Below are 13409 nucleotides of genomic sequence, written 5' to 3' on the forward strand. Positions count from 1 at the left end.
AGATTCTGCGCGGCATAACGACGTTCTCGTAAGTCGTACTTGCATTGATCAATGGTCCCATGCGCTGAGTTTCCCGAGTTGCTCGGTTTGGTTTGTTGACATAGCTCTAATATGCAGTTGACGGGCGCGGGCGGTATCCACTGAAAGCAACGCCGGCTAATTTCGCGTGGATCGTGGACTCTGACTCCAGCTGCACGTTTTAACAGTAACACTCGAACTTTCCGAGCTCATGTTGCTTGTCGCTGTATGAAATTTTGGATTGGTAGAGTTCTAATTAAAAAGCTGCCAGTGAAATCATCTGCCAGAATTACCCGCGTATACCCCATCATAGCCGCTAGTCGTCTGCTCTTCACTTCGGTCTCGCTCTTGATCTTGTGGGTGCGTGAACATGGCGCGAGTTTGTGTCTCCAAGGTGCTGCCGGCTCTGCTCCTGATACTCGGGCTTAGTCTAGCAGTGGCTCTTGCTGGTAGCACTCCCACCTCGACACTGTCTCTCCTCAAAGACAACCTGAAAGTCGTCAATATGCCCCTGGGAGACTGGCTTGAGATTATGATCACGAATGTTGTGAGGTTTGTCGCTTCGCAAACTGTCCTCACGATAGCTGTATTTGCAGTGGGATGCTACGTTGCAAAGTATCTCTATGGTGTCTTCTTCTTGCCCTTGAATATTATTCGAAGACCTGGAGATGTCGGCTACATTTTGGATGGTAAAAGGAAGAGTGAGGTTGTGAACGAAATCCGGAGGAGAAGGAAGGTGGGGCAGTTGCCACCACTCTTCCCAAATGGATGGATCCCACTAATAGCATCATGCAACTTGAAGAAAGGAGATGTGGAGTACATCAGCGCTTTTGGTAAGCATCCCATTGTGGACATTGTCGTTTGGGTTGGCAATCATTTTGATAGCCAGACCCTTAAGAAGTAGTTCATGTAGCAGTTCACATGATAAGCTGGACTGAGCTGTGCTGGATGATCAAAGTAAAAACAGTAGTTTCCCTTTAAAAAGCAAAAGTATGGCTGTTGAGGTGTCATCATGCTTTTTTTAGTTAGGCTGTACAGTGTAAAAAGTAAGTTTTCTTGCTCTATGGAGTTTGATGAATTTTGCATGTTTCTAATTTCACAGAGTCAAGACATTACAGAATATTAGATCTGCCAAGAAAAAAAAAAGAATCAAAAATATTCTTCCGCTGTTTTCTGGGCCCCTTTTATCAAAAGATAAAATTGATTTTAAATTCCCTTACCACGCAGGCTGCCATGGACTTACAGTTGAAATCAACTTTATAATCAATTTTAACTCTTCATAAAACAAGTCCCTGGTCATGCATGCAAAATATGTGAAAATTTCCACACGGCAAAAGTTTCCACTTTTAGTACAGTATGCACAGACCAAAGGCATGGAACCTCTACCTCTACACCAGCTGTAGATTGCTCACGTTCAGTATTTTCAAATTATGCTATGAGGCCTGTTTGCATATTGGAGAATAATAAACAAGATGATGTGATGTTTGAACATTCCAGTCACATCAGATAGAAAACGTATGAAGTTTGAAAATATACAATCAACCTCACCACAGCCAACCTTGCATTGAAGTCAAAAGATTGGCAAAGATGAAGAAAAATTCTACCCTCTGTGGATAAAATGGTTATATTGTGTTCGTTAAATTTGCATCAAGGTAGAAGGATTTCCGAAGCTGTCCGGTCCCTTTAGATTTTGACATTTATACAGTCTGTAGATCTATGAGATTGACTGTAATGTGACACATTGCGAGTTTTTGCACTGTGTAGTGTGCATGATAAACACAACTGAACTGGCAGTCTACTGTGTGTATACTGCATTCAGCCACAACAAAGGCCTTGGCAATATAAAGCGGCAATATGTCACTGCAAACTTTGAATGCAAAGTGTTCTGAACTTTTCACATTGGTCTGTGAAATGGCATCCACTGATGAGCGTACTTGTATTTTTTCTCCCTCGCTAGAAGTTTCTTTTTCCTTTCTTTTTTTCATAGAAAGGTGATAAATGATTAGTTTCTTTTGCATGGCTGCTGTCAATTTGTTGAAGTCTGTCCCCAAATTATTTTTGTAATGTTGATTTTTCAATTACAAAGAGGTTTGCCATCCAGTTGTGGTGCAGTATTTTAAATGCTTACATATTTGTATCTATTTGTTTCTTCAACCATGGAATCCAGCTCTTGTTGGAATGTTCATATAATTTTAGTATATATATATACACTGTATTTTTTTTTTCATCATTTTTTTTTTTTCCAGATAGGATTTACATTCTGTGACAATATAAATTTTCTAATTTCTTGTTCCTCTTCCCAAAACAATAAATTATAAAAACCAGGCCATTTCCAAGTATGAGCCAACCAGGTCTGCTATGTGCATTGAATAAACATCCCAGTGGCTGAGTTTAACACTTCTGCTGAAGCTCTGTTGTTGTTGTTTTTTCTCCTCTATTCCCCCCCCCCCCCCTTTCATGTTCAGAATTATGACTAGGGCTGATTGATGGTACAATACACTTTAGACGTAATATTGCTGAGCACTGCAGAATTTGAAGCTGTTGATATTTATGCAGCCTTGATTGCTTGATGCAAATTGGTAGTCCGTAGCTGCTGAGAATGATTGACAAGGAAACATTAATTTCATCAGAAATTCATAGTTCAGAGAGAGAGAGAGAGAGAGAGAGAGAGAATGCGCAAACATACTCCAGCAAACACAGGAATATAAATAGCTCTTGCTGTGCAGTTGAAAATTTGTCATTCTCTTGACTTTGCATCACATACATTGTATGAGTGAAGGGAGTTTGAACAGCCAGTTTGTGGTGTCCATCAACAAAATTATGTCCATTCATTGCATTGTTCTTGCAATAATGAGAGCTTTCATTACCGTACAACTAGGGCAGGAATTCGCAATTCACTGAATGAAAATTCCAGTACGTCAGAATTTAGACCAGTTGTTTTCTATCCATTTTCAGAAAGAGAGAAAAAAATTCTCTTCAGTATCATTTTAATACTGTTTTTTCTTTTGGGGGTGGGGTAGGGATTAGAAGGCAATTTATCTGTCATTGCATTACCAACTTAAACTACTTATAACTGGTTATGCTTGAAAAGTGATTGTGATACCACTTGTCTATTTCCTATGAGCTTTAGTTTTTACGGCAATAATCTTCAACTCGTGTCGATTGCCAGCTACAATAGTACCATGGTGTACATTGTAGATTTGTAATTCCACCACCTGTGTGTAATATGTATTGGAATCGGGATCCATTTAAATAGATTTTAGGACCAAGGATGATTACAGTATTATTGCACACTGTACCATACTACCAGGGATACCAGTTTGTTACAGCAAGAAGAGTTGTAGTTTAAATTGTGGTTTTAAGTGAGATCTTGTCCCCAATGAAATACTATATATATATATATATAGTTCAAATTTTAAAGGACAAGTTCACCTTCATAGACATGTAGGTTGAGTGAATGCAGCAATATTAGTAGAACACATCAGTGAGAGTTTGAGGAAAATCGGACAATCCGTTCAAAAGTTATGAATTTTTGAAGTTTCTGCTCAGTCAGGGCTGGATGAAAAGACTACTTGTAAGTAAACTTGTGATGTCACATGAGTACAACGAAATAAAGAAAGTATAAAGAAAATTCAACATATTTCAATTTTTCTCGCATAACAAAAGAACACTCGACTTCTCTCTTTCAGAAGGCAGGGGGAATAATGTTACCCTTAACATATGGTACGTCAGTAGCAAGTCGAACAAATGTGCACTTTATTAAAAAAGTAAGTTTTGTGATATTCTCTTTTTATTTTCCTTATATAGTTGTACGCATGTGACATCATACACTGTAGAAGTCTTCTCATCCAGCAGTGACTTTGCAGATACTTAAAATATTCATAACTTTTGAACGGATTGTCTGATTTTCCTCAAACTTTCAATGATGTGTTCTATTAATATTGCTACATTCTCTCAATCCTTATGTTAATGAAGGTGAACTTGTCCTTTAAAGAGTTGTGTTGTCATTTTTGCTGCTTAGTGTACAAACATTATGTAATATCTGTGTGCCACCAACAACACTTGTCATAATTGATTAAGAGAGAATGAAGTATGACAGATTAAGATCCCACATGTGGAGGTTACATGAAAAATGTTCACTTCGGACTGTTGGAATTTATGTTAGTACTGAAATAAAGCAAATTAATCTTCTGTAATCGTACTGGAAACCAAGCATGAAACAAGTATTAACTTTTAGCGCAGTCAACTGTTTTTGTTTTTTTCAAAATCGTGATTTTTCTCTCAAACGCCAAACACCACAGTATGTCTCTGTGGGGACAGTGTTTCCCCAAGTTTCGTCAGATGCAGAACGTTGTTAGCACTGTAGTTGTGTGGCAGAAAGATGAAACTGGTGATGAATGGGGCCATGCTTCCTTCTGCCTCTCGATTGACCGTTCAGGTGTGAGACCCTGCACATGGTGCACCCATCCATCCTTGTGCCCGGTGGAGCTTGACTCTAGTTGTGTGGAGTATTGCCTAGCAATCTCATTGTTCCGTCTGAAAGAAGGAATCCCAGTGAGAAGAAGACGAACAATAGCTGGATGTCACTTTCACCCCTGGACTGTGAGCTTATGTAAGAGTATTCAGTTCATGAGAGACTGGCTAGCCCTCTACATGGAGAGAAGGTACACTCCAAGTTCTTGTCTCGTGGAATCCATAATAAACACCAATATCAACTCAAATAAGCATACAATGTATAATGGGTTCCTTTTTTTTTTCTTTTCTTTTTTTTTCATACCGGTACTTGCCTACATGTACTGAACTTGGACCATTATTACTGTTAAATGATCGAGGGTCTTTGTTTACTTTTCTCTTTTGTGCCCAGATGCCTGTTTTAGTAGCCTGAGCCATTGTGCAAGTACTGTACATTGCAGGCTACATTTTAAATTCTGCAGTGTTTTGAAGGTCAGCACAGATACATTGTACACTGACATGTATACGTGTAGCTCCACTTTCTGTATACGCCATATATTTCGCGAGTCTAAATTTTCGCGAATCGGGACTTCCCGACAATTTCGCGAGTGGTTAAATTCGCGATCGTGGAGTGCTGTACTGAATGGAGAAAATGTATACGCGCACGTCACATTCATATCAGTATTAGAGTCAATATTTTCGCGTGTTTTTAATTTCGCGAATAGCAGCTGACTTGCAAAAAATTCGCAAAAATAAAAACCTTGTGAAATATTTGGCGTATACAGTACTGTACAGACCCATTGAGCAATTATATAAAGTACTATCTCACTTTGCAGGACACAGGAAACATGAAAGTTTAAAATAGAATGCATCTGTGAAGACAGTGACATAAAATCATCTTTCAGAACATCTTCTTCACCCCCTGCAATTGGAGAAGAGACTCATTCCCCTCAAGAGATAGTGCCAGTAAACAACAATCACATTCCTTGTGCAAGCAAAGACAAACAGTAATCTTTAAAGGTAGGGGATACCTTTTACAGACCTCCCAAAATGCAGCAAAACATTAAATATGAACTTCAGGGGACTTGTTTAGGCCACTGCTGAGAAATTTGGAAGTCAACAGTTATCTACAATTTGAATAATGCACAAAACTCAACTACTCAGTAGTTCTGTGTGTCAGCCACCATTACGCCTTTTTGTTGCAGTCTTCTGTATTTTTTTATCTATAAACACAAATCTAAAAGTATAAGAGCTGATGTAATAACATATAGAGTGTGTAGCAAGAATGTATATAGAAATGTTTGTAAGTTTTGATGAACTTTCTTCACAAAATATACATGATGGACACACATGTACTGCATGGGTCTGCAAAGGTAGCCTAGTAATGTACTGGAATTTACGGTGAGCCTCCAAAAAAATCAATTCAAAATCTAACGGTCAATAAAAATGTACTAAATGTTACCTTCCACTTTCAATACTTTATGGGAGTTTCTAAAATGATACTCTCTTCAACATACCACTGTATTTATACAACTCTTCATTTAAGGCATGCAAATGGGATTCCCTACCTTTAAAGCATGGTCACGTTATGCACAGCTGGAGGTTGACCCGGAAACGAAGAAGAAGCCGAGGTTCATGCTAAAGTTCAAGCTGAGCACCAAGAGTTAAGTTTTCAACCTAAACTTAAAGGTAGGGAATCCCATTTGCATGCCTCAAATGAAGAGTTGTATAAATACAGTGGTATGTTGAAGAGAGTATCATGTTAGAAACTCCCATAAAGTATTGAAAGTGGAAGGTAACATTTAGTACATTTTTATTGACCGTTAGATTTTGAATTGAATTTTTTTCGGGGCTAACCGTAAATTCCAGTACATTAATAGGCTACCTTTGCAGACCCATGCACTGCATGTGTGTCCATCACGTATATTTTGTGAAGAAAGTTCATCAAAACTTACAAACATTTCTATATACATTCTTGCCACACACTCTATATGTTATTACATCAGCTCTTATACTTTTAGATTTGTGTTTATACTGCAACAAAAAGGCTTAAGTGTGGCTGACACACAGAACTACTGAGTAGTTGAGTTCTGTGCATTATTCAAATTGTAGATTGTTGACTTCCAAATTTCTCAGCAGTGGCCTAAACAAGTCCCCTGAGGTTCATATTTAATGTTTTGCTGCATTTTGGGAGGTCTGTAAAAGGTATCCCCTACCTTTAAAGTTTAGGAACAGCGTGTAAACATAACTACTGTGTCCATTAGGCTGGGGGCATTGGAGTACACTATTCGGGTATACGGTGCACGTTTTCAAGGGCACGCGAATAGCTTGAATCGAACGATAGGATTTCCTAATACTGGGTCACATAAGAGGGCACTATTGGAAAATGCCGTACAGCTGTGTATAGCATAGTATAGTGGGAATCGTGCTTGTTCGATTTTCGTGCAGCGCATACCATCTCTTATTTATGAAATGATGAAAATTTTGGTCTAGATTTGCCCTTTAGCAAAAATAAACATGTAGACTGATATTCTGATGCAGTGTTGTATATCATGATCAAATAAAATGTTATTCAACAAATTAAAAATAATCAGTTTTAATTGATTTACCCCAAAAAAAAAATGACCCCAGGATGGAGTTGGGTCAGTTTTTTTTTAATTATTCTTATACTCAATTTATAGCTTTCTTGTAACAAAAATGGTACGTTCCAATGTAATCTCAGTTTATAAACTCTTAATAAGATTGCTGGGATGGTTGTGTAGGAGGAAGAAATCCTCCCTGCATGGGATAGGGAGTTGATGGTGCGGGTGATGGTGTACTGGGTTGACTTGATGGCACCATAGTAGGACACACGTGCTAGCTTATGTGACCCGCCATGCCCAAATAGCGTATAGCAAATAGCGAATACCATATACCGTATACTTCTATGTGAACACAGCCTTACATCATTCAAATGGTGTTATCAGCTGCCCCAGGAGAATTCAAGTGCACAGGGTATACAGACAATTCCTCTATATCAGTTGTGGGCACATCGGTGTAGTAGTACAAGGTATTGACTCAGTGCCTGGAAATGGACTTTTGGAATGTCTCCAAAGTAATTTACCAAAGAGTCAACAGCAGGAAATACATACAGTTATGTAGCTGTGTAGGGGTCTAACTTCCGGTGCTACATTGTACATCACAGTGCTCAGAATTTTATGGTACTACTGAGCACTGCAATTTGTTTTCGGTATAACAAAGTGGTCCTTGGAAAGTTTGCTATCCTCGAGCATCAGTGATACTTCATATATTTACATTGTACAGAAGTACTCGAAGTCATGGCACAATGCTGTGACCATTTGTTACTGTGCATCACAAAACAAAAAACAAAAAGAAGAAAAGGTCATACTCCTTGATTTAATACATGAGGACTCAAAAAAGGTGAAATGGGTCAACCAAGTTAATTTTAATCTTTCCACATTTTCTGAAAGAGCTGTACTTCTTCTACATTATTTGTGAAGTTTGGTATCATAAAATGAATGGGAAAGTAGGTTTTCAGCAGTTTTTCTATTTGGACCCTTTTATGGTAACTAGTGTGAGCCTGGACATGTCTTTTTATTTCTTGAAAATCCAGGCACACACTCCTCACTTTCACCTCTAGTAACTTTTGAAAGGATAATGCTACTGCTTTGAAAGTTGGCATTAATCATGAACAGAATGGGTCGATAGGGCATGCTAAATTTCAGCTTTAATAATCTGATTTAATCCCTTCATTGTTGTTACTACACGTACCGGTACACTTGTACAGTGCTTTAAAATTAAATCCTGTTTTTGGTCCCATTCATCGTGCAGCTACAAATGTAGCTCAGCTTGAAGCACCTGAATAGACCCTACACTTTTGATAGAGCCTCTTCTCTACCGTTCACTTCACACTTTTCCAGAGTATGTGCTTTCTCTCCAATACTGTAAAAGTGGAAATTTTCGCGGTGTTGAAATTTTCGCGCATTTCGCGCAACCAGAAACTAGCGCGAAAATAAAAACACGCGAATATTTTTGCTTGCCATATGTTCCTGTGGGTGATGTCTTGATTCCGTGGAATTAAAAACACACGAAACTCTTCTGACCCGGCCAAGCGCGAAAAATTAGTCGCGCGAAAATATCCACTTTTACAGTATATAGATAGGTTAGGAGAGTCTATTTGAATTGAGTTATACATGTATCATTTGAAAGCTTAGATTCTGCCCTTTGCAAATTTACCCTTAACTAAAAATTCATATCTGGTGACTTTTTGTTGGTTTTGTGGTGCAGGACAATGTAAAAGGGAGCTTTAGATTTGCTGCGCAGACATTTGAGACGACGCGTAAGCTGGATGTTCTCCTCTTCCCTGCGTCGTGTTGAAAAGCAGCTTTAGATTACGCTGAGACGCAACCTATAAAAAATAAAATGGCACCCCCATATGATCGGTGCATGAAGTAGCTCTCTACATTGTGAATTGAGTGGACGTAAAAATGGCCCAGAACGCGCAGTGAAAACTCAGGCGCACAAGCTATAGATAGATCGACTTTGGTGATTTTGCGCATGCTCAGAATAGGTTTTTTCCCCTCTGAACTTCCCTGTCACGAAAATCTAAAGCTCCCTTTTATTAGAATCCCCATCATCTGGGGTGAACATGGAACATTTTTCTACTGGTCATGCCATACCAGTAAATTTGGCAAATCCTGAAAAGTTACTAGCATGACAGTGATTTTTAGCGGTCCCCCACCGTCAGGCTAGACCAGTGCCAGTCAAAGCATTGTTGAATGCACGATTAATGCTTGTTTCACACTACAGGTGGCATCCAAAGATAGCCACTACACAAATATTGGTCTGTATGTCAAGGTGACAGTGGGTAACCACACTCAACATTGGAAATGATCATCACTGGGCCTTACAAGGTTGTGTTAATGAGAGTATGAAGGGCATCCTAAGTATGCTGTAATCGAAGCAATTACTATAGCATGCCCGTGAAGAGTGTGTGATAGAAAAAATTAAAATAAACAGCGAAGAAAGTGTATAACCCTGTGGAAAGTGTGGGTTAAATGGAACGATCTACATTGTAGGTATCTATTCATCATGGTCACCAAAGTTGTATAGCAAACTAAGAATAGCAGTGAGAAAAGAATTGCAAAGCTGTGAACTTTATGGTTTTTAAAGTATTAAAATGGGAGTTTATGATACAGTACAATGAAGCAAGTGTAGCAAAGGCACTGTATCACCATCAACCAAAATATTGAGGCAGCTTTGTTTGCTGTTGGAAGACCCAGTTTAATGTACTGGACAGAGATACCAAGTTATTGTGCAAATGTTCAGCATCCCTGGGAAAATGTGATATCTGAAGCTTATTGCACAATTATACCAGAATGACAATGAAATTTTATTTTGTCACGACAAAGAACTGTGGTACATGTACAGTATGTTATGTCATCAAACATACATGTACACTATAATTGTAATTATTTCTTCATAGCTGCATGCACAAGTACACAAGGTCTTCGTGGCAACTTCGTAGTAATTTTGAGGTTTCCTGTGACCGAGAAATCATTCATGCACTTAATACACTTTACTGTTTTCAGTATCAAATATTGGCCCTCCTCAGTCCTTCCATCTGTCTGTCCTTCTAAATCTATCTATCTCTCTTTACTAATATCTATTATCTATCTATATATCTATATATCTGTCTATCTACACTATATCTGTTATCTCTCTACTTTCAGCAAGATATTTTCCCTGTGTGAAATTTTTGCGAATAGGACGTTTTTTTATCACAGCATAATTTTCATGAATTGCCACTGACATTAAATCCATTAAATCCATGGTTAGTGTAGGACACGAACTTACTGCGTGCATTTCAATTTTGTGAATCTTGCCTCTGGCAAAATTTGCGAGAATAAAATGCATGCGAACATTTCTGGTTTTACAGAATGCTATGCCTGTCTATTCGTCTATCTGGAGTTGTCTCATTTTCTCTCAATTTCTTTGGTTTTTTCCCATCTCCCATCCCTCCCTCATCCAAATAGAAGATGGATGCAGGTTGCTGGTTCATGAGGCAACAAATGATGCTTTATTTTCATCACCTTGGTTACGAGACCTGTTCATAGTCTTTGTTCGTGAAGACAGGTTTCCAGGTGAGGTCAAATGAGGTTCCATTGATGCAACATGTACAGTCATTCAGAGACCTGATGGCATTCCAATTATAGGAAGTACTGCTTTAATATCTACGACTTGTGTAAGCTCACTCCCTCCTAAAATGAATTTACTTGTCACTAGTAAACATCAGCGATGCTATGCTAGTCTAGCTTCAAGGAGCCCTTCTCACGTTCCATTGTACATGTTGATATATTGATAGATTGATAGATAGATAGATAGAAGAAAGAGGGAGAGAGAGCGAGTGTTAGGAGCATCCACATTTTATGCTCATTGCAGAGTTGAACCAAATTTGGTTGTAGCTCTTTAGAGTTCCTTTAGTTCGTAATGACAGAGTTAGTAATTATGTACAATTGTATTTCCTCACTTGTCCTCCTTAGACATAGACTAATTGACCCAGAGGAATGGAGTGGTTCATTGACTGGCGTTGGTATTATTGCAGGTCCACTGAGTCAAAAGGCAATTATGCAATCAATGTTTGCCAGTGATCCCCGTAGGTAAACAGAGCCATGGGGGATGGTCATCTAACACAAGACTGCTCATCTTACACACACAAGCAGCATTATTAGCTCCATTGTGGACCAATTGTTTTGGGATTCCAAGGGTATTGATCCAGCAATGTACATGAAGCATGTACTATACTGTATGCCCTTTAGTCCCAGTATTAAGAGCATGTTCTGTAATTTTTGGGCTCCATTGTAGCAGCTTCTGTGTATTTTAACAACAGGCAGGGAAATCCATTCCATTCCATCAGAATCCAAATGGCCGTCGCCAAGTTTTACAAGAGGTTTCCTAGCTTTTATCCCAAGATACATGTAGTGGTAGTTAAAGGAAACCAAAACCCAAAGAGAAACGTGGATTGAGTGAAAGCAGCAACATTAGTAGAACACATCAGTGAAAGTTTGAGGAAAATTGGACAGTCGATGTAAAAGTTAAGAATTTTTAAAGTTTTGGTGTTGGAACCGCTGGATGAGAAGACTACTAGAAGTTATGATGTCATGATGACATACATGTGTGGACAACAATATAAAGAAAATGTAAAAGGGGATTCCACAAAAATTCATTTTTCATGAAAATTACACATTCCGTCAACTTGATACTGACATACAGTATAAAGGGTAGCAATTATTCCCCCTGCTTTCTGAAAGCGGTTAGTCAGTTGCTCTTTCATTATGCTAGAAAAGTGTTGAATCTTGGTGAATTTCATGTTTGATATATTTCTAGTTTGTGTGTGCAAGCTTTCTCGCTGGGCTGGTTGCGGCCTCGTGCTGATGATCTTTAAGCAGTGGCGTAACTATTAAAGAGGTATTATAGTGAAACATTGTTCAAAAAGCACGGAGACGACAAAAGATTGTGATTCAGTGTGATTCCTGGTTGGCATTTTGAATACAAGCAGGATGTGCGCAGTGTATTCAGAACATCGGAATGGCAAAAAGAGTCGCTGCAATGTTGCGCAATGTGATGTTTGATAGGTTGTACACATTTGCTATCAAAGCTTGATCATTGATTTTGCAGTGTTGCTTTACATACTAGTCTATATTAAAATGCCTTGCATTGCCAATAATAAGACTTGACCTTGGCTATTTCCTATTAAACTTTTCTATCTATATGAAACACACACACTCACAAACACAAACAAATTAGGGGATGCTCTATATAAAGTGCAGATTTTGGACATCCTTCTCCCGCTTGGTCACTTCGACGCCCCCTCGCTGGTCATACCTCCCCCAATCATGAACATATTAAACTGACACCCTTGACTACCAGTGACGGATCCAGGGGGCACACCGGGCGCCCCCTCCCTCCAAAGCGAAAAAATATACGTAGCTACAAACGACAGTTTTTGGACTGTAAAATGTCAAAATTTTCAAGCTCGCTCGCTCGCATTTAATCGTTATGCAATTCTCCTGATGCTGCTGTCAGTAATTGCCAGCAGTTGCGCCCGGTGCGTCCCCTCCCCTTAATTTCCAAAGCGAAAAAATATAGCTACAAACGGCAGTTTGGGGACTGTAAAATGTCAAAATTTTCAAGCTCGCTCGCTCACATTTGATTGTTATGCAATTCTCCTGATGTTGCTGTAAGTAATTGCCAGCAGTTGCGCCCGATGCGCCCCCTCCCCTTAATTTCCAAAGCGAAAAAAAAATGTAGCTACAAACAGCAGTTTTGGGACTGTAAAATGTCAAAATTTTCAAGCTTCGCTCACTCGCATTTAATCGTTATGCAATTCTCCTGATGTTGCTGTCAGTAATTGCCAGCAGTTGTGCCCGGTGCGCCCAGGCCCTCTCCTTAATTTCCAAAGCGAAAAAATATAGCTAAAAATGGCAGTTTTGGGACTGTAAAATGTCAAAATTTTCAAGCTCGCTCGCTTCGCTCGCTCGCATTTAATCGCTATGCAATTCTCCTGATGTTGCTGTCAGTAATTGCCAGCAGTTGTGCCCGGTGCGCCCCCTCCCCTTAATTTCCAAAGCGAAAAAATATAGCTAAAAACGGCAGTTTTGGGACTATAAAATGTCAACATTTTCACGCTCGCTCCTTCACTCACTCGCATTTAATCGTAATGCAATTCTCCTGATGTTGCTGTCAGTAATTGCCAGCAGTTGCGCCCGGTGCGCCCCCTCTCTTTAATTTCCAAATCGAAAATATATAGCTACAAACGGCAGTTTTGGGACTGTAAAATGTCAAAAATTTTCAAGCTCGCTCACTTCGCTCGCTCGCATTTAATCGCTATGCAATTCTCCTGATGTTGCTGTCAGTAATTGCCAGCAGTTGCGCCCGAT

General features: G+C 39.2%; 1 protein-coding gene across 1 annotated transcript in view; it reads left to right on the plus strand.

Annotated features, from left to right (window-relative positions):
• Positions 1-388: 388 nt before the first annotated feature.
• Positions 389-13409, plus strand: part of LOC140240923 (cholesterol 7-desaturase nvd-like) — a 39772-nt gene continuing 26751 nt past the window's right edge. Inside the window, exon 1 of the mRNA XM_072320695.1 lies at positions 389-851. Within this exon, the coding sequence (XP_072176796.1) occupies positions 389-851 (463 nt within the window). The remainder of the gene's footprint in view (positions 852-13409) is intronic.

Source organism: Diadema setosum, chromosome 17, assembly GCF_964275005.1.
Source record: "Diadema setosum chromosome 17, eeDiaSeto1, whole genome shotgun sequence".
NCBI classification, from domain to species: Eukaryota; Metazoa; Echinodermata; class Echinoidea; order Diadematoida; family Diadematidae; genus Diadema; species Diadema setosum.